This window comes from Pelobates fuscus, chromosome 13 (genome assembly GCF_036172605.1).
Source record: "Pelobates fuscus isolate aPelFus1 chromosome 13, aPelFus1.pri, whole genome shotgun sequence".
Lineage (NCBI taxonomy): Eukaryota > Metazoa > Chordata > Amphibia > Anura > Pelobatidae > Pelobates > Pelobates fuscus.
Genome location: NC_086329.1, coordinates 66933934 through 66960097, shown reverse-complemented (window position 1 = coordinate 66960097; position 26164 = coordinate 66933934). Strand labels below are relative to the sequence as shown.

Sequence of the window (26164 nt, the reverse complement as noted above, 5' to 3'; positions counted from 1 at the left end):
TAGAAAAAACAACTCGTACTGTTGTCCGAACTAATTAACAACTTTTGTTTTAAAAGAACACAACAACAGAGTTCAATGATACAAATTGTAAGTAATGATATAAATAGATGAAATTAAGCTTATATTTATTAGTATCTCCAACAAATGCAATACATACACACACAGTCTGCTGAATACACACACACACACACACACACACGACTGCTGAATATAGAGACTGATGAATACACATACAGACAGTCTGCTGAATACACAGACAGTCTGCTGAATACACAGACAGTCTGCTGAATACACAGACAGTCTGCTGAATACACAGACAGTCTGCTGAATACACACACAGACAGTCTGCTGAGTACATACACACACTGCTGAATACACACACATACTGCATTGAGGGGTGTAGTGTATGTGTTTGTGTGAGGGGTGCTGTGTGTGTGTGTGAGGGTTGCTGTGTGGTAGGGGTGTTGTGTGTGTGTGTGTGTGTGAGGGGTGCTGTGTGTGTGTGTGAGGGGTGCTGTGTGTGTGTGAGGGTGGTGTGTGTGAGGGGTGCTGTGTGTGTGTGTGTGTGTGGGGTGCTGTGTGTGTGTGTGAGGGGTGCTGTGTGTGTGTGTGTGTGAGGGGTGCTGTGTGTGTGTGTGAGGGGTGCTGTGTGTGTGTGTGTGAGGGGTGCTGTGTGTGTGTGTGGGGTGCTGTGTGTGTGTGTGTGTGAGGGGTGCTGTGTGTGTGTGTGTGTGTGTGTGTGGGGGGGGGGGGGTGCTGTGTGTGTGTGTGTGTGTGTGTGGGGTGCTGTGTGTGTGTGTGTGTGTGTGTGGGGTGCGTGTGTGTGTGTGTGTGTGTGTGTGTGTGGGGTGCTGTGTGTGTGTGTGTGTGTGTGTGTGTGTGTGTGTGTGAGGGGTGCTGTGTGTGTGTGTGTGAGGGGTGCTGTGTGTGTGTGTGTGTGTGTGTGTGAGGGGTGCTGTGTGTGGGGGTAGGGGGGAGGGGAGGGATGCTGGGTGTAGGGGAGGGGTGAGGGGGAGGGGAGGGGTGCTGGGGACAGGAGGGGTTCTGTGCGGGGGATAGGGCTACTGTGTGTGTGTGTGGGGGGGTAGGGGTACTGTGTGTTGGGGATAGAGGTACTGCTGGGGGGTAGGGGTACTGTGTGGGGGGAGGGGTACTGCTGGGGGATAGGGGTGCTGTGTGTGTGTGGGGGGGTAGGGGTGCTGTGTGTGTGTGGGGGGATAGGGATACTGTGTGTGTGGGGGGTAGGGGTGCTGTCTGTGTGTGTGTGTGTGTGTGAGGGGTGCTGTGTGTGTGTGTGAGGGGTGCTGTGTGTGTGTGTGTGAGGGGTGCTGTGTGTGTGTGTGTGAGGGGTGCTGTGTGTGTGTGTGTGAGGGGTGCTGTGTGTGTGTGTGTGTGAGGGGTGCTGTGTGTGTGTGTGTGTGTGTGTGTGTGAGGGGTGCTGTGTGTGTGTGTGTGTGTGTGTGTGAGAGAGGGGTGCTGTGCTGTGTGGGGGGTAGGGGTGCTGTGTGTGGGGGTAGGGGGGAGGGGAGGGATGCTGGGTGTAGGGGAGGGGTGAGGGGGAGGGGAGGGGTGCTGGGGACAGGAGGGGTTCTGTGCGGGGGATAGGGCTACTGTGTGTGTGTGTGGGGGGGTAGGGGTACTGTGTGTTGGGGATAGAGGTACTGCTGGGGGGTAGGGGTACTGTGTGTGGGGGGAGGGGTACTGCTGGGGGATAGGGGTGCTGTGTGTGTGTGGGGGGGTAGGGGTGCTGTGTGTGTGTGGGGGGGTAGGGATACTGTGTGTGTGGGGGGTAGGGGTGCTGTGTGTGTGGGGGGGGTAGGGGTACTGCTGGGGAGTAGGGGTGCTGTGTGTGTGTGGGGGGTAGGAGTACTGCTGCGGGGTAGGGGTGCTGTGTGTGTGGGGGGGGTAAACGTTTAAAAAAAAAAAGTATATTAAATTATCTTCTCTCTCCCCCCCCCCCCCCCCCCCCCCCCCTCCTTCTTACCTTTAATGAAGGAGGGGGGGGGGAACACAGTCATCCCTGGTGGTCCGGTGGTGGCAAGTACTGCTTCCGGTTCGGATGGCAGGGGGAGGCATGGGAGGGATCTTTGAAGCGGCTACCCTGTCCTCCCGCGCAATGCTGTGTGGATTTAACCCTGCTTACACCAAAATCTAGATATAGGCATTTAAATGCCTGTTTAAGCAGATACATGCCATGCTTCCAGCACTGCATGTAGCTCATCAAAAAGGATGGGGTCACTAAAATTGTGCCCAGCTGATAGAGGGGAGCCCCAGGTTTCCATTGATTCCTGGAACTCCCTTGTGTGAGCAGGGATCTAACCCTGATCACACCAAATTATAATAGTGGGGTTTTAAATCCATTTAATGCTTGTTTGCAGCGCTCACTTTGAGCTCTGCAAACAGAGCATGGGTCAGTCTGGGGCCACTTATTCTAGCCTCAGGTGAGAGAGGGGAGCCCCAGGAATCAAATGATACCTGGGGCTCATAGTTACCAGCAAGGTAATAGACCTGCTGGAAAAATACTGCATGGCGAAAAATGTTTTTGCCATGCGTCCTTAAGGGGTTAAGTGTTTCCTTTATTCTTTTGAGCAGTGTATTTTTTTCAGAGCTTCTTGTCTAAATAAGTGGGAACAACCCACTTGTGCAGTACTGCCACTCTACTAAGGAAAATAAAATTTACAGTAAGTAAAATTACTGGGGGTTGGGCAGGCTTTGTCAGTCACAGCCAGCAGAGGTGTGACTAGGGCTGCATGGACAGAAACAAGTGATATAACTCCTAAATGAGATTTGAGACTTCAGAGGCATGATCTATACACAAAATGGTTTAATTAAGCTAAAGTTGTTTTGGTGATTATAATGTTCCTTTATTATTATTTTTTCTTAGTGTGTTCAGTTTATTGTGTGTGTTGTGCAAGTACTGTGCAGTGCAGTGTTGTTGTTTTTTTTGTTTTTTTTTGCTGGTTTTTTTTTTTAGTCAAACACAACAATGTTACAAGTAGTAGCAAATCCACCTGCAAAAAAAATATTTTGGCTTAATAAAATTCTGATAATGTGGAACAATATTCACTTTTCACAGGAGCGTGTTAACTTGGCACGACAAATAGAAAAAATTGAATATTTCAACAGCAAAGCCAAACAACAGAATTCCTGGATTCAGCAGGCAGCAGAAGCACTTGAATTAGATTTGGATGATGAGGATTTGGTTGGTAAGTATATCACAATGTCATAGTAGTTTGTCATGTCGGATATATCATGTTGTTCATTTATGCACATTGTCAGGATATTTATATCGGCACACATTTTGTGCCAAGATAGAAATGAAAAGTGTATATTGTCAGTCACTCAGAACAGAGCAGACTCCATTTTGCTTTCTACAGGCAAGCCAAAGACACATAACTTCTATCCTTTCTGTAACTAGCCACTGAGCCTAAGCTAAGGAATGCATTATATAAACAAGCCAAGTGATAAGCATTGAAGCAAGGGGATGGAATGCTCTGTCTAAATGTTAATGGAAGAGAAATAATTTTTAACACAGACACTAATGACAGAGAAGAGAAGTAATTAATTTTACTTCCTAAATTTTACAAGGTCCCATTGTAATTAAGGGGTGAAAAGTAGTTTACAACTGTCAATTTTAGAAATTGCAACAGGAATTGTCGATGCAGTGTCTGGAGAAAATCCAAAGAAACGCTTTGAACTGACAGCAAATTTTAAGTTATGGTGGTTATTTTAGATAAGCCAAATGACGTCAAAATCGTCATCAGGAAAAGTTAACTCTTTCCTGGATAGGAAGGTTTAGTGAGGCGAGAGTGCCCTCTATGGACCAAATACCTAAATTGCACTCTGCAGCTTGACCACACCTTCAGTTTCCTATTGGCCTTATCAACTAATGACGTCCAGAGAGTCTGGCCCTTTAAAAGTTAGGACAAAGGGAAGAGAGAAGTTAGTTGGAGTTGGTAGTTGAAGGAGTTTTGGGCTTTCAGATTCGGACATGCAGAGAGATCCATGACAGATTTTCATTCTGGGACTAACACTCAAACTCTCTTGGACCCAACTCAAGAAACACTCCTGGACACTTTTACCCTTACTTTCTAAGCAACACTAATTTTTCTATTACTTACACACCTCCATACAACCAATCATACACGCATTCAAGTTCCTGGGACTACCTAAGAGCATCTGATGAGAACATCTACTTAACTGGTAATTATGCTGGTTTTATTTAATTAATCTAAATTAATTAAAATCTAATAGCATGATATATGACTGGATAAATCACGGTCAGATTTCAACATTTAGAAATCCTAGTTAACTAAAGAATATATAGTTATAAACATTCCATTCTGCAGGTGGAATTAAGAATAATTATATATTGATGTGATATTATCACGTGTTGGCATACCGATGTTTTTATCCAGGTGTATTGATTTGCTCTAAATAAGATAAGATATCTTTTAGGCAAATTAAAATTCGACTTATAGAATCTGGTAGATTATTCTTATTGGATGGTTCCAGGAAATAATTAATGAGCTGGTTTGAAAGTTATTTTAATTGAAAATTACATGAAAATAGGATATATTATGCCTAGGAGGATCTAGCCAGCATTGAAAGGGTTACTCAGTTAACTGTTAGCCAAGGTTTTATGGCTTTTAGCTGGACTGTGTGAAGTTTTACTTTCTGTCTGTGAAGCACCCTCATAAATCTAAAGCCTTGACAGTTGATGCTGTTAGCCATTGGAACGTGTTTTAACATTGCCATTGTATTGCATATTTATGTTATACTAAACATTCACTGATTATTATCATGCTGCCTAATATTATTATTATATTGTCACAATAAATTGTGATTTTATTTGTATGGAATACATTTCACTTACATGATAACGATCTCTAAGATATAAGAGAATTGAAATAGTGGGCAATTCTCAACTGTTTAATATTATCATCCCATAAATATCCCCACAACATGAATTAATAGGTATATGATTTAGTTTCTTTTAAAGCTAAAAAATAGTAATAGTAATGAAAATACAATTGGAGTGATTACTGGAAGAGTATCAGAGCCCAGGGATTTCCAGCAAAAACTGGACTGAACTAGAGAAAGACCTACTTCTTTTTTATTTTTTATTTTTTGTTTGGGGGGGGGGCATTAATGGCCACTGTAAAACTTAAATCAAAATGGCAGAGAGAGAAATAAAAAAACAAAAAACACTAGATTTAAAGTTATTTTTTTTATGTACTTCATAAGCACCTTGCTGCCATTGCATATATTATTAAAAACACTCAAACACTTTTTAAAATGTATTTGTTATTTTAACATTTAAATCTTTTTTTTTTTTTTTTACTATAAGTCAAATTAATTTTGCATTAATTTCCAGGGGGGAAGCAGAGTGAACAGGAAGAGAAGGAAAAACTGAAGATGCTGAAGCTGATAAAGAAACAGTTAAATCTACTTTTATCTCAACCGATCTTTAAGAATGTTATGAAAACAAAATATCCCACACAGAGTGGGAAACTCTATCTCCCAGCTCTCCATCCAAAGTCCGAGAGTGCCCTCCAAACTATCTCCAAACAGAATGTAAAGAAGCATGCCAAAAAGAGGAAAGCCAGTTCTCTTTTATGACTGTAAAGAATTCCAGATATGAACTAATAAAGTTCTGATTTCTTATATTGTGCATTTATAGTTTCCCTGGACATGGCATGAAGCCAGACTGTATTTCTGGGGTAATTAGAGCAGGCCAAAAGTTAAAAGCAACTATCCCTGAAACTAGTTCTGTAAAGGCTGAACATATTAACAATTCTGTGAGTTAAAACTTTTTGGTTTTTGTTTTCTGGGTACTCCTTAAGAGTACTTTATACTCAAATGCCATTTGGTCCTCACTAATCATCCCATATATAAATAAATGTTTTCTTTTTATTACTTAGGAAAGAATCAGTGTAGCAGCCACCTCCATATAGTGCATCCTTCCAATGGTGTATTTTGGATTTGTGCTGCCCTAGGCGTGTCTAAACTTTGGAACCCACCTAACCCAAATTTGCTACACCTCTTCCTATTTAAGACCAACACGCACTTTCTTTGACTGGCAGACACACAACCTCACGAATACATACACTGGCATACACTCTGACAGATACACACTAACACGCTCACTGATTTGACACACACTCTTACAGACATATACTCACTCACAGACACACCATCACTGACAGTCACACATTCATAGACACACATTTGCTTATACACTCACTAATTATTATTTTGTTTTTAAATTTAAGTCCACCCAACCTTCCTACCTTTGGGAGAGCTGGTGTGGATCCTGTCCCTGGGCTCCTGTTGCTGATGGTGTCCTGAAGGTTACTGTGTGTGCTGGGGAGCTGCTGTGGGCTCCTGGTGTCGTGGGGACTGATTGGTTGTCAATGGTAAGCAGCGAGGGAGCTGTAATTTTCTTGCCAGAGTGATGTCCTGTTCAGGCTCCGGGCATCACAGGAGGGTGCACGCCAGGTTAGAGCAGAACGCCTCTGCCCCCGAGCAGAACGCCCCCATGACAAGAGGCTAGCAAGGCATCTGCCAGGGTGTTGGGGGCTGCGTTTTTTTGCCACCCCCTGGATGGTGCAGCCTGAGGCAAATGCCTTGTTAGCCTCGTGATAAATACAGCCCTGCGTCCTTCACTGCGGTTAATTCACCAGCTTTCAATATAATAAATCTGAAAATTTAATATCCCTAAGCTATTCCAAGTAAAATAATTTTAAAGTGTTGAGAAGATACAAAACTTGGAAACGTGGAATTTGAGCTATAGGTTGTTAAACCATAATTTACCTGTGCACCCACACGTATTTAAATTGTGTTCAGGAGAAACAGGGCTTTCATTTTACATCAAATATTATTTATATATGAAGCATTTTATATGAATACATTCTAAAAAGGTGTGTGAAATTAAGAAATGGTGTTAAATTTCAAGTTCTGCATGGCATTTTATATGTGAATGTCATACTTCTGCAATAAAAGACATATTCCTATTAAGCAATGTCACACGAGTACAACAGTACAGGTACAGGTTTTATGGGGTTTTGAAAACTTACAGGATCAGAAAAGGGGATTTTCCATTTTTGCACATTGAAATTTGCCAGATTGTTTTGCTGGGCCTACGTGGCCTTTGAGACCAAGGCCCAGGAATTAAAATTAACCCTATCATAGCATACCATTTGTAAAAGTAGACAACACAAAATGTTGTATATCCAGCGTTTTAAAAAGCCACTTAATCGCAAAACCTGTCAACTGCCTTTTCACCAGTGATATAATCAGCATTATACATTTTACTGCTCTCTCAAGAGTACAATGGTACACCCCATGTATAGGGTTATGGGGTTTTGGAAAGTTACAGGGTCAATTATAGGGCTTGTCCATTTACGTTTTTAGACATTCAAATTTGTCCGATTGGTTTGCTGGGTTTAATAACATTTCCACTTCTATGGCATACCATTTTCAAAAGGAGGCAACTGAGAGCATTCCAAATGGCGTATTTTCGGATGTTTGGTGTAGCCACTTTAACAGAAATGCAGGGCCCACATAGCGGTTATACTTTTTTTTTTTTTTTTTTACTTTCACACACATGAACTCCATTTTCACAGGTCATTTCATGTTCCTGATATAAGTTAGTGCAATACAGCCTATGTATTTTGATTTAACATTGTCTCACAAATAAAACAGTACACATACTTTTTTGTTGTTGGAATTTTTAGTTAAATCAAAGGGCCCAATATATATTATTTAAAGTTGTAAATTTGACAAAGTAGTGATTTTCTCTGCCTAAGTCACCTTTGAGAGAGTATGGCAGCCAGGGGAATAACATTTCCACTAGTATGGCATACCATTTTCAAAAGTAGGCAACCCAGAATATTCCAAATGGTGTATGTGACTGGACCGCTGCCCGTCCATGAATTGTCTTTATAGGATTGCCTGTATTCCTCCATGTATTTGTGAATATTTGTATGTTTTACCTTCTCCGCGTTTGGGAGAGCTCATACTAACTGATTCTGTTAGTCTCCCGAACGGGGACCACCTCAATACCCCATTTAGAATGTTTATTTAGAACATTCGCACCTCACTAACGAGGTGTCAAAACCACAAACTGTAAGTGAAGTCTCGGCACGTGGCGTCCCGTTCTTTAGACGAACGCCACCTAGGGGAGATCATTTGAACCGAACAAGGACCTCCCAAGTGCCCCTTGGAGTGTTAACACCAATTAAAACGTTGGCAACTTGCAACATAAGTGTGAAACCGCAAGGGGAGTAATTATTGAGTGCTTCCCTGGGCGGCCGCCGTTCGTATAGACGTTTTGGCTTTCTGTGGCTGGGAGTTAGAGGCGGGAAACTTTCCCGCGCTGGGACTCCCACGTACAGAGGCTCAAGGGATAAAGATCCCCTGGTCCCCGGAGGTGGGAAACCATGAGGATGGGTGGCAGAAACTGGGGACAAAGGGATTGGGGTTCCGGTTCCGTTATGCAGCCCCTGTAAGGGGACATTGTTGTTGTTTATGATCCACCTCTTGCATGGGGAAGGTATAAAGCCCAGTTTGGCAAATAAAATTGTTGTTGTACCCCTGGAACTTTGTGTCGTCCAGTTACTGGGGGAAGGAAGATGGGTCTCTTCCTTCTGTATTAGCTGAGGTAACCAGTTGGGTTACCCTTGGCCCACAACTGGTGGAAAGCAGCGGGATCCTACGTCACTGCCAGCAGACCTATGGACTATTCTTCTCTAAAAGGCACACACTACAAGACTTGTTAGAAGCAAAAGGAAAAACGTCAGGCAACCGTAAAAAAGCGGACCTGATTGCAGAGCTAATGGCGGACGACCAGTTAAGGGACGAGACTGCTGCACCCAAGGCAAGGGATGACGAAGAAGCCTTCAACAAGGCAATCAAGCAGCGGTTGGCTCTATTCCAAGAGGCTCCATTGGCAGAGCTTCTGACAAAACTCATAGCTGAGACTCAAGCTTTCATCTTGATTCAGAAGCAGGGGGCGACCCCCAATCAACATGAGGACCAGAGGAGAAGAGAGGGGCCGCCACCCCTACACAGAAACTGGTGGAGGCGGCCTTCCCTGAACTGGGTGGACTCACAGCAAGCGTCCCCCGAGGAGGTGTTTCAGCTGTTCCTGCTGGAGCACTTTTATAACGGACTCTCCAATGAAGCACAGGAATGGGTGAAGGATAGACAGCCCAAGAACCTCGCTGAAGCCGCCAGAAGGGCAGATGAGTATGCTGACACCCGGTGCCCCCAACACCCGGCTGCTCCTATGACCTACAGGCTCCACTTGCACCCCCCACAGCCCTGACCTATCCCCCCCTCCCCCCCAAGAAGCCCGAGGGTACCCCCACAGACTGGCCCCAGATGTTTCCAATGCCATCAATCCAGCCATCAAAAAAGGACTGCCCTCAGATCCGACCCCAGTGTGTTCGCCCTGTGGTTGCTCAGACCCCCAGAAGCAGTGGCCCACTACTACCAAGCGGTGAACCCCACTGACGGCACCTGGATTCCCCTGCACTCAGCTAGTCCCTACCAAGCTGCCCACGACATGATCGGGGCGCCAGGAGCCGTAGCTTTCAAGTCGTCGGAAGGTTTTGGTGTTGGAACCCGTCCACCATCAGCAGCCAGTCCGACTGAATGGGCAAACTGTCCAGGGGCTAAGGGACTCTGGGACCACCATTACCCTGGTGCAAAGTCAGACAGATCTACCACCTACCCACAGTATATGTTTGTCTGGATTTGGGGACCGGCGATCGGAGCGTGGAAGTCGGGCTTATGGAGGAACTCCCCGTGGATGTGCTGCTCGGCAATGACTTGGGCTACCTCACTTCTACCTATGTGCCCATGACAAACACAGAGGAGAGCCACCCTGTGACCACCAGGCAACAAGCCCGCACCACCCAAGACGACTCACACAAAATGGGGGAACTAGAAGCATTAGTATACACTAAACTATGATATAACGGGCATAACTGAAACATGGTGGGATGAGACACATGACTGGGCAGTTAACTTAAATGGGTACATGTTATTTAGGAAGGATAGGAAAAACAAGAAGGGTGGTGGGGTATGTTTGTATGTCAACCATGATTTAAAGCTAAATCTTAAGCAAATGGAATGCGATGAGGAAAATGTGGAAGCTTTATGGGTAAATATCTGCTTGGGGGAAAAGAAGGGAAACCAACTATGGGTTGGGATATGTTATAAACCACCTAATGTTAATATTGACGAGGAACAACAGCTGTTTGAGCAAATTGAGAAAGCTGCAAATCTGGGTAACACGTTAATTATTGGAGATTTTAATTACCCGGACATAAATTGGGCCAGAGGGACTAGTAGCTCAGCAAAGGGAATTAGGTTTTTAAACTTGTTAAATGACACCTTCATGTCACAACTTGTACAAGCACCAACTAGAATGGACGCTTGTCTGGACCTGGTTTTAACAAACAACGTTGATCTTTTGACCAACATTCAAGTAGGTGAGCATTTGGGAAATAGTGATCACAGTATAGTGTCCTTTGAAATAAACTAAAAAAAAAAAAAAAGCACATGGGGTATACTAAAACATATAATTTTAAAAAGGCCAATTTCAATAAGTTAAGGGAAGCTTTACAATATATTGACTGGCATAAACTCTTTAGTGAAAAGAACACTGAGGATAAATGGATCATTTTCCAACAAATATTAGAAAGGTACATTTCTCAGTATGTACCATTGGGAAATAAATATAAAAGAAACAAATTAACCCCTTAAGGACTGAGCCAAATGTACACGTTGTGAACAAAACAAAATGTAAACAAAACCTGGCATTTGCGCTATATGTCTGTCCAACCGTAATACACCTCTTTCATATTAAATGCACCCACACTTATTATATATCATTTTATTCAGGGGAAACAGGGCTTTCATTTAATATCAAATATTTAGCTATGAAACATAATTTAATATGAAAAAAATGGGAGAAAATAAGAAATTTTGTTATTTTATTAGTTCTACGTGACATTTTAACTGCCAATGTCATAATACTGTTTGCTTTTACTGCAATAAAATACACATATTTGTATTCAGCAAAGTCTCACGTGTAAAACAGTACCGCTATGTACAGGTTTTATGGTGTTTTGGGAAGTTACAGGGTCAAATATAGCGTGTTACATTTGAAATTGAAATTCGCCAGATTGGTTACGTTGCCTTTGAGACTGTATAGTAGCCTAGGAAATAAATTTACACCCATAATGTCATACCATTTGCAATAGTAGACAACCCAAGGTATTGCAAATGGGGTATGTCCAGTCTTTTTTAGTAGCCGTTTGGTCACAAACACTGGCCAAAGTTAGCGTTAGTATTTGTGTGTGAAAAATGCCAATTTTGGCCAGTGTTTGTGACTAAGTGGCTACTAAAAAAAGACTGGACATACCCCATTTGCAATACCTTGGGTTGTCTACTATTGCAAATGGTATGCCATCATAGGGGTAATTTTCATTCTTGGGATACCATAGGGTCACAAAGGCAACGTAAGCAATCTGGCGAATTTTAATGTGAAAAAAATGAAACACAAGCCTTATATTTGACGCTGTAACTTTTGAAAACACCATAAAACCTGTACAGGAGGGGTACTGTTGTACTCGGGAGACTTCGCTGAACACAAATATTTGTGTTTCAAAACCGTAAAAAGTATCACAGCAATAATATCGTCCGTGTAAGTGCTGTTTGTGCGTGAAAAATGCAAACAACGTCACTTTTACTGGCGATATCATCGTTGTAATACATTGTACTGTTTTGAAACACTAATATTTGTGTTCAGCGAAGTCTCCCGAGTAAAACAGTACCCCTCATGTACAGGTTTTATGGTGTCTTGGAAAGTTATAGGGTTAAATATAGTACTAGCAAATTAAATTCCCCTTTACTTTCGGCATGGGTTTTCAGGCAGGTCCCGCTAATTGTAATTAATTAGGATACCTAATTATGTAGAAATATTACATAAATATATGTGTAGAATTAATGTATGTATATATATATATATATATATATATATATATATATATATATGTGTGTGTGTGTGTGTGTGTGTTTTAAAATATTTTTATTTATATATAGGTACATATATAGTGATATATACGTATATATTTATGTGTATATATATATTATTTTGTTCTACGTGTATTTTGATATAAATATATATATTATCAAAATACAGTTAGAACGAAATAACACATAACAATAATTATATATATATATATTTAATCAGTATCAGTCTACGTGCAATGTGATATTAATATATATAATTATATATATATTAGTAGTAAAATACACCTAGACAGTGTATGTGTGTGTATGTGGATATATATGTATACTTAGATCATATATATATATATATATATGATCTAAGTATATATATTTTTTTTTACACGTATTTTAATTTAATTTAATTTAATGTAATTTAATCTGATTTCCAGCCAGCAGGGGGACTAACTGTCATGACAGTTTAATGTTGAAAAATGCAAAGTTATGCACTTCGGCGTAAAGAATACACAAGCAACGTATACCCTTAATGGAAGTGAATTAGGGATAACAACACACGGAAAGGACTTGGGAATTGTTATAGACAACAAACTATGCAGCAATGTCAATCAAGGGCCTTGAAGCAGTACAGTATTTTAAAAAAAAAAAATTTAAAGAACAAATTTTATACATTTTAGAAGGCATCCACCTGATTTTAACCAATAATTTTTTGGGGTTTAACGAGATTTTTTTATCTACAGATTAGGGGAACGACGATGGGCACCAAGTTCGCCCTGAATTATGCAAACTTGTTCATGGCCTATTGGGAGGAACAGTTTGTATACCAGGGCCAACCATGGGGGGCGGACTTGGTGTGCTATCGCCGTTTCATAGATGACATATTTTTTATTTGGACAGGCACCAACACGGATTTGAACGAATTTATTATGTATCTAAACAACAATCAGTGGAACATTGTCTTAACAGCACAGATCAGTCAGGACACAATCAATTTCCTTGATCTTGAGATTAATATAAGAGAGAATAGGATCATAACCAAGAACCACTTCAAAGAAGTCAACGCTAATGGGTATATTGATAAGGAAAGTTGTCACCATGCCCCTTGGCTAACCATTGCCCCCAAGGGCCAATTCCTGAGAATTAGGCGGAATTGCACTAATGAACAGGATTATATTACACAAGCAAATATAATCTAAACACAATTTATGCAAAAAGGATATGAGGAAAGGGAACTACAGATAGCGCTAGAAGAGGTTTTAAAAATCCCTAGAAAGAACACCTTGACCTATAAGGATAAGGAGAAAAATAGAAAATGGGACGGCAATAATGTCCCATTTATATGTAGTTATAACGGAAATAATAGTAGAAAAATAAACAACATTATCAATAAACACTGGCACATCTTGAAAGACGATCCTGTCTTGAAAAATGTTTTACCAGACAAACCAAAAATAATTTACAGAGGGGCGAGAAGTTTAAAAAGCACTTTAGTACAAAGCTGCAATAAAATTAAAACACCTGTAAATAAAACATTTCTAAATATGAGTAAAGGATTCTATGGATGTGAACAGTGTATAGCATGTAAAAACACTAAAAGCAAAAAAAGACATATTATAGAGATGGAACCCATAATTAACAAAACATTTCAGATAAGGGATCATCTCACCTGCTATACCAAGGGAGTTATTTATATACTAAAATGCCCATGTAATCTTGTATATGTAGGTCGAACAATCCGTAACATAGATATAAGAGAGGCCGAACATATAAGAAATATAAAAAATGGGGTAGAAACACATAGCGTCTCAAGCCACTTCAAGAGAGTTCATAATTCAAACCCTGAGGGAATGTTCTTATGTGGGATCAAAATTGTAAAAAAAGATTGGAGAGGAGGAGATTATATTAAAAAAAATAGGAAGGGAAGAAATGAAATGTATTTAAGATTTTAACACAATGGTTCCACATGGATTGAATAACTACTGAATTATATCATTTTATGAACTAATATTCAGTTTGAATAATGTTTTTTGGTTTCAATGAGGTTTTTTGTTTTTTTTTAAATTCTTTATTTTATGCGTGCATATAATATACATTGCGTTTGCACCGCCACAACAGCTGGTGCGAACATATTTGCAGGTAAGTCAACATATATGGCGACATAAACATTGCACAATTTTTATAGTATTGTGTTTCGTAGGCGTTACTAAGCGTGTGTATAGGCTTAGATGGGTCTCTATGAGTTGTCCGTGGTGGCTAAGTCTGCGCCTCTGTGTTTAATAAGTTGGTTGTAGAGTGTTGCCTTCGCTAGAGTTGGTAGTGCATGTTAGGGGTGAGCGGGCAAAGCTGCGTGTTGTGCGCTTGCTTGTTGCAATCGGTCGCTCAGTGGATGTGTCTGTGTGTATGCAGCTGAAATGCCTAGTGTGTGACCCGTCTTTTTATGGCTAGCTATTGAGTGGTCTCCCTTACGTGTTCAGCGTAGACGGGGGGGGAGGGGGTATGTCGTTAAGACCTATGCTACGGTCAGCGAGGTTAGCAGGTCGAGCAGAGAACTTTCAGTATATATAAGAACAAAATAATAGGTACATACAAAGGAACAGTAAAACATTAAACATCAACTGAGGTGGTATATTATCATATCTGTACGGCAAAACAGTCCTGGTAATAGTTGGTCACCACTGCCTCTTTTCGGAAGGCCTTCATGTGGCGGCTGTGTCGGAGGCACCTTGTCTGGGCTGTCGTGGTACAAAAGCGGTGACTCTTTCAGGGTCCCAGTTGTGTCGCAGTACTGAAGATTCTGCAGGCAATTTTTGCGTCTCGAGGCAATCCCAGCGTGGGTAGTAAATCTTGTGCACTGTGTAGGTTGTAGATTTCGTGCTTAGCCTCCCCTTGCAGGATGAGCAGGGAGCGGTTGAAGCACCACCTATACGGTATACTCTTTTGCCTGAGAAGGGTGGTAAATGGTGTCAAAGATTTCCTCCTGCTGCTTGGCTCCGCCTCTCTTCAATTAGGTTTTTTAATCTTATAAATTGGTTTTATGATAATTCATTTTTAAGATATTAATATATATTTTTTAAGAATGTCACTACTGTACTGATGAAATATTTCACTTGTTCATATATGCTTGCATGGTACTACAAATCTCATGCAGATTCTGATTTATGAAAATAAGTCAAATTTGGCATGATGTTATTAATTTTGCACAGATCTGGACTTATGAAAGGAAGCCAAATAGCGCACACAGTATATTTATTTCAAGTGAGAAAATGATGTATTGTACTTTTGGTTTATTAGAATTAAAGCTGGTGGAACGCATGAGCGGTCCAAGAAATGATAGGAGATGGAGAAGCTCACAAAGTAAAGCGCTGGAACGCACGTGCGTTCCATTGGAATGAAGGAAGTAGACGCGCATAGAATAAAGCGCTGGAACGCACGTGCGTTCCACCGGAATGATAAACACGGAAGTGAATACACACGTTGGAACGCACGCTGCGTTCCACGTGACGCCACCCGGAAGCGCATTCAGGATGTCATCTGGAACCCGGAAGTACATACAGGACCCGGCAAATAAAGGGTTTATAAACAGAAGAGAGGGAAGACTGTCACCTAACAGCCAACTGAGGAAGCCTTGTATAAGGCGAAACGCGTATTGGACACTGTTACAGACTATTGAGTCAAGACAAGTATCTGGGACTTAGTTTTTTTTATCTTGATTTTATGCTATTTTATACTTTGATTTTTATTTTAATAAAGCACCTTCTTTTTGGAATACATCCTTTGGGATTTTGCATTATTGATAGCAAATCTAAAAGGGAAAAAGAAAGGGAAGTATAAAGCACCAAGCACCTTTAAAGGAACCACCAACGCCTTGGAGGAGAGAAGGATTGGGACATCCTTGAATGGTCCAGAAACGCATACCACCTGAGTCATATGAGGGTATGACTCCAGGCTTGTGAGTTATAATTATCTTACTTTATACATTTTTAACTTCTGTTTACAGTGTTGCACTATTGCCTGTATAATTTTATTTTACAGAATACTGACTGTACCAATTTTTTAGGAGCTCCACCTTTTTATGTATGTATATTTTGTTTTGGAGTGGTGTAGGTGGTGCCACTTATTAGGTGTCTGAGCACAATTTGTTCACTTCCACATAGTGCACACAACCAGTTGTATTATTAGCAATGTCAATCAGCAGTGGCCAAGGCCGGTAAGGTATTGTCATGCATGAAAAAGGGCATTCATTCTCGGGACGAGAATATAATTTTGCCTCTTTATAAATCACTGGTAAGACCACATATTGGATATGCTGTGCAATTTTGGGCACCTGTTCTAAAGAAGGATATTATGGCACTAGAAAAAGTGCAGAGGCTGGCTACAAAATTAATAAAAGGAATGGTACATGTCAGCTATGAAGAAAGGTTAACAAACTTAAACCTATTTAGTTTAGAAAAACGTCGCCTGAGAGGGGATATGATAACATTATACTCGGGGCCAATACAAACCATTGTGTGGAAATCTATCCACAAATCTATCCACAAACCAGACTTTACAAAGGACACGAGGCCATGCGTTTAGACTGGAAGAAAGAAGATTTCGTCTAAGGCAAAGGAAAGTTTTTTTTACTGTAAGAATAATAAGGATGTGCAATTCTCTGCCTTAAGAAGTGGTATTAGCAGAGTCCATACAGATGTTCAAACAGCTACTAGATGCATACTTGCAAAAACAGAATATTCAAGGATATAATCTTTCAATGTAGGGTAATAACTGCTTGATCCAAGGATGAATCTGACTGCCATTCTGGGGTCAAGAAGGATTATTTTTTCCTAGCTTGTTGCAAAATTGTGCTTCAAACTGGGTTTTTTTGCCTTCTTTTGGATCAACAAAATAAAACAAATGTGAGGAAGGCTGAACTTGATGGACACGAGTCTCTTTTCAGCAATGTAACTATGACATGAACGGTCTGTGATTGAGGAATAAGCTGAGCAAGTAGTGTTGTACTCCCGTCAGATATAATTTTGTGTGCCAGTTTCAGGCGTAAATGGCAGTGGGCAGTAAACTCTACTATTGTGTTAATGGAGAAAGTGTCATTAATGTGGTAATCTATTGTGAACCTGTTGAAAATTACCATTGCTCTGTCGTAAATTATTCTGGTATTGTATGACAAGGCAGTTTTTGCCAAAGATTGGGCATGTTGCATTAGTTTTTTCAGTCCATTACAAGGTCTTGGAAAGTGGGGGTTATCTTGGTTGTAGCAACTGCTGTGTGGTGTTGCTTGAAAAATGCCTGTAAGTTGGAACGAGCGAGAGTCAGCTGCTATATTTTCCAAGCCAGGTATGTGTATACATACCAAATAGAAGTTATGTAATGCTGCCATCCAGGTTAGTCTCCTTATGATTATCATTGAGGAAGACCTCCCTTTTATTTATAATTTTGCAAGCGGCTTCATTATCAGAAAGGCATTTGACGGCTTTGCCTTTCCATAAGGAACCCGAAGTTTGAGCTGCTGCCACTATGGGATTAAACTTCAAATAGTGTTAAAGTGGTGCTGAAGGATTGTAGTTTCAGGGGGCTATGAGTCACGGAACCACCGATCTTGGTAAATGGCCGCAAACCCTGTGTGGGCTGCAGCATCGGCCTATATAGCTGGTGATTCTTCGTCTAGTGGGGGGGATGAACATAGATTTCCAGTTCTAAGACGTAAGAAATCTACTCCACATTTGCTCGTCTGCTTTTGCGTGAGAGTCGAGGGAAAAAGTGCTATTGTCGTAAGGAGCGTCCGGTAAGAGGTATATGAATGAGCGGCCCTGTGAGATTATGCGAATTGCGAAGTTAAGAGAGCCAAGTAGTGATTGCAGATCCTTGCAGGAGCAATTACTGTTGTGTTAATATCCAGTCACATAATCTCTGGTCCGTTGTAGTTTTGTAAACTGGATAGCATAGTAGCAGAGTCCAGATGGATACCTAAAAAGGTTAGTGTGGCGAAACAGACCTCGCCACTGGGCACTGGAGAAGCCTGGTTGCTCGCCTGCTCCCTCTGGACTATGGCCCTGCATTAAAAACCTTTTATTTTCCCCCTGCATAAAGCCTTGTTTGTGCCTTTCTGCCTGGGCGTTTGGTAGATTGAATCTACCGAACCAACTCACAAATGAATGGACCACCTGGGTAAGGAGTGTGCCAGTGATTTACATCCCAGAAGCTGCGGTTAACCGCAGCTTAATTGACGAACGCTGGGTGGCCGCGGTGTTCAGCTCCAAAACTGTGCAACTCAAAACGGACAGTTAAACTCACGAACACCGCTGAGCTGCCAACCTCCCTTCTCCTGCAATCACACGAACGCCAGTGCATTCGGCACTTTCAATGTGTGAACAGTGCTACCCCAGATAGCTATGCCATGGAGCCCATTCGTATAACGAAAGACTTTGGCTCCATGGCGATTGAACTGTATGTATGTGATCTGAGCGCCATTCGGTAATAATGTGCGCTCAGATCTAAGCTATCTGAGCATATGTTGAATGTCTATGTTTTATGCAGTAGTTATAACATTGTGTATTTTTATGTGTTTTTACTGCTATGTGTTCAATGGAGTTTTGCCTCTGTCCTTGGAGATAATTGGATTACTTCCCAATTATCTCCAGGATAGAGAGGAGGGATTATACTTTACTAGTGGGAGTGTTTCACTATGTATGTCTGTGGTTGGTCACTGTGCAATTTGTGTCCCAGTCTTCCACCAGGTCCCCTACGGGAGTGTCCACCTGGTGGAAGACCTGCATAAATACCGGGCAGGTAGCCCAGATTAAACAGACCACTGCTTGACCTTCAACACGGAGCCTTGTCTCGTTCTTGGGGGGGATTTATTCTATGCTGTTTCCAGTTCGACTGCTAGGAGGGTAAACCGTTCGTATGGTTTTTCCTATTCGGCTGTTTGAAGCATTCGTATGGTTCTGGTGGCGTGTGGCGAAATGGTACAGACCTTTCCATTTGATGCTATGTAAATGCCACAGTGGCGGGTGTGTAGGTAGCATCTTGGAAGCATTTGAGATGTTTTTCCCAGCCAAGCTCCATGCCCTGCTTTCAATATTGCTCCAAAAGCATTGTCCACTGTGTCCTATTGAAGTGAGAATTCTTCTGAAGGTATGAGAGAATTTAAGCTCGATATAAAGGAGCAATGAGTTGCAGAGAGGTCAATGATTAAACATTTTTTTTATTATTGAATTTGCCTGTCGAATTGGGTTGGTTCTACAATTGGAATAGGGGGGTTGTTTGAAGGGACCTATCATGAAGCCATGGTTTAGTTCTGCTGTAATCAGTGTTTTCTGTGGTGTCGGGATTTAAGATGGCTGATTGGAGGTTTTTACATTCTATGGTACCACTTGGGAGTGCCACTAGCCCTGTGTGGAATCCTTCTGTGAACCCACGTGATGAGAAAATCGACCCAGTGCATAGAGGGGAGATTGGTTAGATAATGAGCTAAATTGTGAATGTTAATTTCTGTGTCAGTGCTTGGGGAACAGCCAGTTGGGGCACATGGTCTTCGGATGGTATATGAAGCATAGGGAACAGACATGCAACAACCTACATGCGCTGAAGCTGCAACCTCCAGCGTTAACGCTGTTGCATATCTGTGCCTTGCCCAGAAATATGATCGGTCTACCTAGCTTGTCTTTAAGGATCCTTTCTGATTTGTTGGGAGTGGGTGCGACCTGACTGGTAGTAGGCAAGCTAGGTTCGTTGGGACACAAATAAGTAGAATGTGTGTTTGAAGCTGATAAGGCACAAGACGGAGGTTTGAGGCCAGCAAAGTGGCGGCAGAACAGCTCTGTATCAAGTTGGCTCCAGTTGGAGCGAATATTAAATTGGATCAGTGCTGCCGCCGCTTTGGCTGAAAATGATCTGATAGTCATAGTACTTGTTCTCCAATTTTGGGAGATATAGGTCTAGTTCTTGACTATGCTGGGGGGATGTGGAGCAAATAACATCTCTGTACAGGCCAAACGTAGCATGAAATCAAGAATAGATCTTTTTTTTTTTTTATTTAGCCTAGGGTCCCTCGCTTTGAGTACCACGGACAGATCTCCATAACAGTATACTTTGTTTCCCACCAAATCTTTTGACGCAATCAGAAGGGAGACTAGATGTATGTCTTTCCCTTCTAGTGTATCTTTTGATGGTCTGTGTAGCAGATCCCCAGGTAACCCTACCAGTTACCTCTGCTAATTCCCTTCCTTCAGCCGTTCAGGAACCCTTAAAACAAGCAGGAATCCATTTTCCATTTTTAACTGGACAAGACCAGACATAGTTCTGGAGCACTGACAATCATTTATTGGTACACACAACTTTTTAAGCACAGACCCCCACAAGGGGTCTCCGTTCAGTACACTTTCCTTTGTACCAGGTAGGAGGGGGATGGGTTACAGATAACCATCTCCCGCTCTGGGACATGCTAACAGGACACAGTAACACACATTAAAACATATTACAAACAGTAAAACACATTACATGTATGGCGGATTAGTTGGGGGCTCCGGACCCTTGGAAGAGAATGGTGTACACCCATGAAACATATATCCCTGGATAGCCCCGGTGTTACGGTTGCCTCCAGGCTAGCTGAAAGTTGGACCGCTTGGATATCCTGGTTCCCAATGTTGGAGAGGTAGAACTTCGCTCCGATCAGCATACACAAGATTCTCCTGAAAGTGTAGAACAATCCCACTAGCTATAGCACAGCTAGGATACACTATTCCCTACAAAACGAGTCGAGGCTGCGATTTGAGGGTAACACGAACTGGGTTTAATGGCACTCATGCATGGCAATATATACAAGTTACCAGGCCAGAGGACAACCCCCTCTGGACCTGATGGTACACTGGACAATGCAACGTCCCAACCAATAAGGATAAAGTGCATTCTTTGAAACACTCCCCTCCACCTTGGAGATAATTGATCCCAACGTTCGTGCTAACCTAATTATCTCCAAGAACATGAAAACACCACGTTTTATTGTACAGGCGAAAACAACATAAAAATATATAACTTTTGCATTTAAACATCAAAATATCTCATTCGACCATTCCCTGGATAGCTCAGCTCTGTCGCACAAAACATGTGAATGGCTCTCAGGTCTTACGAATGGAGTGGGAAAGAAGTTAGTTCATATGGTTTTTCACGAAGGGGTAAAACAACCGACATCTTAACGGGGTTTGTGTAAACCAGTAGCCGATTATCGTTCCAGGGTTTTATGCCCAAGTACCGCTGAGTATTCGACGACATAAAGATGGCCGCCACCTCGTGTTCTGTATACGAACTGTGACCACCTTGGGTAAAGTGTTTAGGCAGCGGTAAACCGCAGGTTAATTGGATACACAACAGTTTGTAGGGGGTCGTCAGTTCTTTGACAGTTCTTTTGTCGTTTTAGTATGGTCTCTGTTCGTCTAGTTGGATACGAACGAGGCCACCTCGATTCCAATTATTAGGCTGCGGTTAACCACAAACCGCAGCTCCTGGGCGGTTAATTGTTTGCACACTGCGCCATTAGGGTGGTCGATCGTTCATTAAGTCTTTCAGTAGTTTGAAAGGTGACTGGGGTTAAGTGGAGACTCACGACAAGGGCTTGGGTGGTCTGCTGTTTATGTGTACGAATGGGTAACAATGTTCATTCGTGTATCTGGGAATAGTAAAGTATCCAAACAGTAATAACGAAATATTATCAATAGTAGTGGCAACAGTAAACATAGTGTAGAAAAGTATTGATCTTGTAGCTGACAGAGGGGCTTCCATAACATGGCTCCCTCCTTGTGGAACACTCTGGCAGACACGGTCTGACCCCTTTTTTTGGGGAGACTCCAACGTAACAGTCTACCATTGTCCCCTGAGACGCGGTTTGGCCACACCAACGGGTTATTGTCTGTGACCAGAGTGAACTCTTGTCCATACAAGTAGGGAGTTAGTTTCTTTAGTGACCAAACACTCCTTTTCTACTGCGGCATAGCTGACTTCGCGTGGCAGGCGCTTATGCAGGCAACACATGGAAGCGTCTGTATGGACAATAAAACGTTTGTAAGGGGCTGGGGCAGCCAAAACAGGAGCATGAACTAGAGCATTTTTCAGGGCTTCAAAAGCTGCCTCACAGTGCGGAGACAACAGAACGTGTCGGGGAAGGTTTTTCTAAGCTAAGTCAGTCAGGGGTTTAGCGATAGAACTGTAGTCTGGTACGTACTGTCTGTAGTACCCCGCAGTACCTAGAAAGGCTAAGACCTGGGTCTTGGTGTGAGGTGTGGGCCAATTTGCGACCGCTTTTATCTTGGCTGGCTCCGGACGTTGCTTTCCACACCCTACTCGGTGACTCAAATATTGTACCTCTGCCATTCCAAAATGACATCTCTAGCTTCAGGGTCAGGCCAGCGGCCCGAATCTGATCCAGAACCATTGATATGTGAGCTAAGTGTTCCTCCCAGGACTCACTGTGGATCCCTTTGTCATCTAGGTATGCACGGGCAAAATCCTGGAAGCCATCAAGGAGTCTAGCCACCAAGCGCTGGAATGTAGCTGGGGCATTTTTCATCCCGAACCTTAAAGTGGTACAAGCCGAACAGGGTGACAAAGGCCGACTTGGGGATAGCCTCCCTGGCCAGGGGAATCTGCCAGTAACCCTTGCAGAGGTCATTGGTAGTGAGGTAGTTTCCCCTGGCTATGCGATCAAGTAGCTCATCTACTCGGGGCATCGGGTACGCATCAGTCACGGTCTTGTCATTACGTTTCCTTTAGTCCACACAGAACCGGGTAGTGCCGTCTTTCTTCGGTACCAAAACTACTGGGGAGGCCCAGGGACTATCGAGGACTCAATGACACCTAGTCTTAGCATCTCATCTATTTCCCTTTTCATTTTTGCTCGGACTGCTTCTGGTATACGGTAAGGAGCCTGTCTTAGGGGCTGCTGTCCTGGGGTGTCCACCTGTGTAGCTAAGCTGGTATAACCAGGTTCTTGAGAAAAGGTAGAACATTTCTCCTGTAATAGTTTGTGTAACTGCTCCCGCTCTACTGGGTTAAGCTTGTCCCCTATCTGTACTTGCCCTACAAGATCGTGGTGGGGGTCCCGTTCTAGTAGATCGGGTATTGGGAGATTATCAGGGCTGCCATGTCTTCCTGACGCTTGGGCTTATTGACATGGAAGGTTTTCCGTAACTGCTCATCATCAAGGCAGGTGGTATCTGGGAATAGTAAAGTATCCAAACAGTAATAACAAAATATTATCCATAGTAGTGGCAACAGTAACCATAGTGTAGAAAAGTATTGATCTTGTAGCTGACAGAGGGGCTTCCGTAACACCCGGCTCCCAGCTAGGCTCCCTGCAAATAATGGTGCTATCGGATGTACAGAACCCGATAAACCAACATATAAAGTCTGGGGCTCGAGGCACTGTACATCCCCGAAATCAGCTCCACAGCGTTGTTTCGTCTGGTGAATTCAAACTTTGCGCCCAGACCAAGCAACAGCCAATCCGGAAAAAGGGCGTGAAACAAATCTTGCCAATTAGCACTCAGGGAGGGGAGGGTTTTCGCCACCCAATCAGGAGAAAGGGTGCGAAAACCCATTTGGATGGGCGCTTCTTTTCTGAATGGTCGTCTGCACCCTGCAGCGACCAATCAGCGCTCACTCTTGCCGACCCATCAAGAAAATGTTGCAAACCCAGTTTGAATGGGAGCTCCTTCTCCTGATCAGGAGGTGTTGGTCGGCACGGACTTCCAGGTGACCAGCGGGACTCTGCGGCTGCGAAGCCGACTCACAGCTCCAGGGTCTCCGCTGGGGCTCGCACCTCTCTCCGGTGGCTGCCTCCACTTAGGCAGCCCCGGGGAGAGCGCTCCTTGGGCAGCTACGAGCCTGGCCTTGCAGCTCCTCGAGGTGGGGTGGGGAGTGATTATAGCTCTGTTAGGAACAGGTAGGGTGATCCAAACCGCCAGTACCCAAACAGTGTCCCCAACAACCTCAGGGACCTGTTCGTGGAGTCCTGGTGTGAAGACCCTGCAAGGGAAGCGTATCCTTTCGGATATGAATGCTCCTCCCTCCTTCGCCTATGCAAAATGGCGGCCACCCAGGGGAACATTCAATTACTTCACTTGCATTTTCACACTTATGATGCAGTGGCGAACATTCCGATTGATTGGTGTGAACATTCTACTTGGGTGGTCCACGTGCGGGAGGCGGACGGGCTCTGTTCGCATGAGCGCTTCCGAACCGTTAACAGGGTAAAATACACAAAATGCATACACATACATGGGGATACACAGAATACAAGGGGAAACCACTCAAGTAAGCAGTGGGCATGGTACTTAGGTACTTAGTGACGGTGGTTCGCCACAGTCTAGGGAACTAAATGCGCAGGTGTAATTGATATGTGTGGTAGTTAGTGCAGGGGTAGTTGTAGAGCAATTACCCTGGGATGTGGGGGTGACCACTGGGGTGGTCACAGCAATGTGGGCTTCCAACTTCTCCACCCCGTGTCAGGGACCGTCCTACCAGCTCTGAAAGGAGCAGTAATTACTTGACCCCTGTCCCCTATCTGGGAGCTACGACGCTAGGCTCGTGGCTGCCCAGTAGAACGCTGTCTCAGGCACATGCCTGAGTGTGGGTATCCACCAGAGAGGGGCGCAGTCTTTCACTGCCGCAGGGTTTCCGCTGGCCGCATGGAAGTCTGTGCCGATCAATGGGAGAAGCCAGCGCCCATTCAAACTGTGTTTGCACCATTCTCCTGGTTGGTCGGCACAAGTAAAGCGCCGATTGGTCACCGCTGGAAGCGGGCGACCAATCAGAGAAGGAGAGCTTGTTCAAAAGGGTTTCGCTCTTTCCCCTGATTGGGTGGCGAAAATCCCCCTCCTCCCCGAGCACTGTTTGGTGCAGCCGAGTTTCGCGCCCTTCCTTCGGATTGGGCAGCGAAACTCCTTCCTCCCCTGAACGCTGATTGGTGCGATTTGGTTTGCGCCCTTTCAGCTGATTGGCTGTTGCTTGGTTTAGGCGCGAAGTTTGAATTCACCGGACTAAACTAAGCAACGCCATGGAACTAATTTCGGGGATGTACAGAGCCTTGAGCCCCAGACTTTTGACGCGGATATCTCCGGCTCTGTACATCCGATTGCCCCGCTTTTTGCTGGGATACCAGAAGGGACCCGGGGCTATCTAGCAATGTAAGTTCTAACCCTGTTTGGCGCCGAGCCCCAAAGTGTAACCCTCTGAATGTGATGTAAAGTGTATCCCTGGCCATGCCCCTTACTGAGCTTACCCGCAAGAACCTTCCCCACCAAGTAGTCTGGCCCCCCGGAGTGTGAGCAGGCATTCCAGCAGTTAAAACAAAAAAGTTGCAGCCCTATCTATACGGACAGCCATTCTCCTTGCTCATGGATCACAACTCGTTGGTCTGGCTGAACCGAGTGGCGGGGGACAATGGCACTGCAGCTTTTTGACTTCACTATCCACTACAGCCCCGGGAAGTAAAACAGAAATGCTGACGGGTTATCCAGACAGACAGAACTTGAGAAGTGATCCGTGAGCACCCCGGACATGCCCTAGCCGATCCGTTAAGGATCAGACTGTGTATCCTGGCTTGTGGTTAAGGGGGAGCTGTGTGGCGGGACCGCTGCCTGTTCGTGATTCCTGGGTGCCACCAACTGCATGGTGGTACACGGCTACTTGTTCTCCACTATGTGGTACAGTTTGCCAAACTCCCCTTTTTTATGGAGTTTGCCATGAGTTTTTGGAGGGGACTACTTGCCAGCCTCCTGCCCCAAGACTACGGGCCCTGCAAAAAGACAGGCTAAAAAGTGACTTCCAGGGGGAAATGTGCCTCTTCCCCTCTCCCTTTTTCATATCCTATTGTTTCTCCAGCAGGGCGTTGTCCCAGGGACACTGCCAGACCAGTTTAAACTGACTGCTTTGTCCCTCCTCAATCTCCCATCGGCCCTTGCTATTTTTTGACCTCACCCTTCCTTGTACTATAGGGCACTTTTAACATTGGACACATTGAGCGCTCAGATCCAAGCTATCTGGGGATATGTTGGACATATAGGTTAAACATTGTATTATATGAGTTATGTATTTCTATGTTGATTTTGTAACAGTTTTTGACTTGGAGATA

At 43.5% G+C, this 26164-nt stretch overlaps 1 protein-coding gene across 1 annotated transcript in view; it reads left to right on the top strand.

The window, feature by feature from the left end:
• Positions 1 to 5667, top strand: part of DDX24 (DEAD-box helicase 24) — a 90405-nt gene extending 84738 nt beyond the window's left edge. The window contains 2 exon segments of the mRNA XM_063440256.1: positions 3077 to 3206; positions 5378 to 5667. Coding sequence (XP_063296326.1) covers positions 3077 to 3206; positions 5378 to 5622 — 375 coding nt within the window. The 3' untranslated portion in view covers positions 5623 to 5667.
• The last annotated feature ends 20497 nt before the right edge of the window (positions 5668 to 26164 follow it).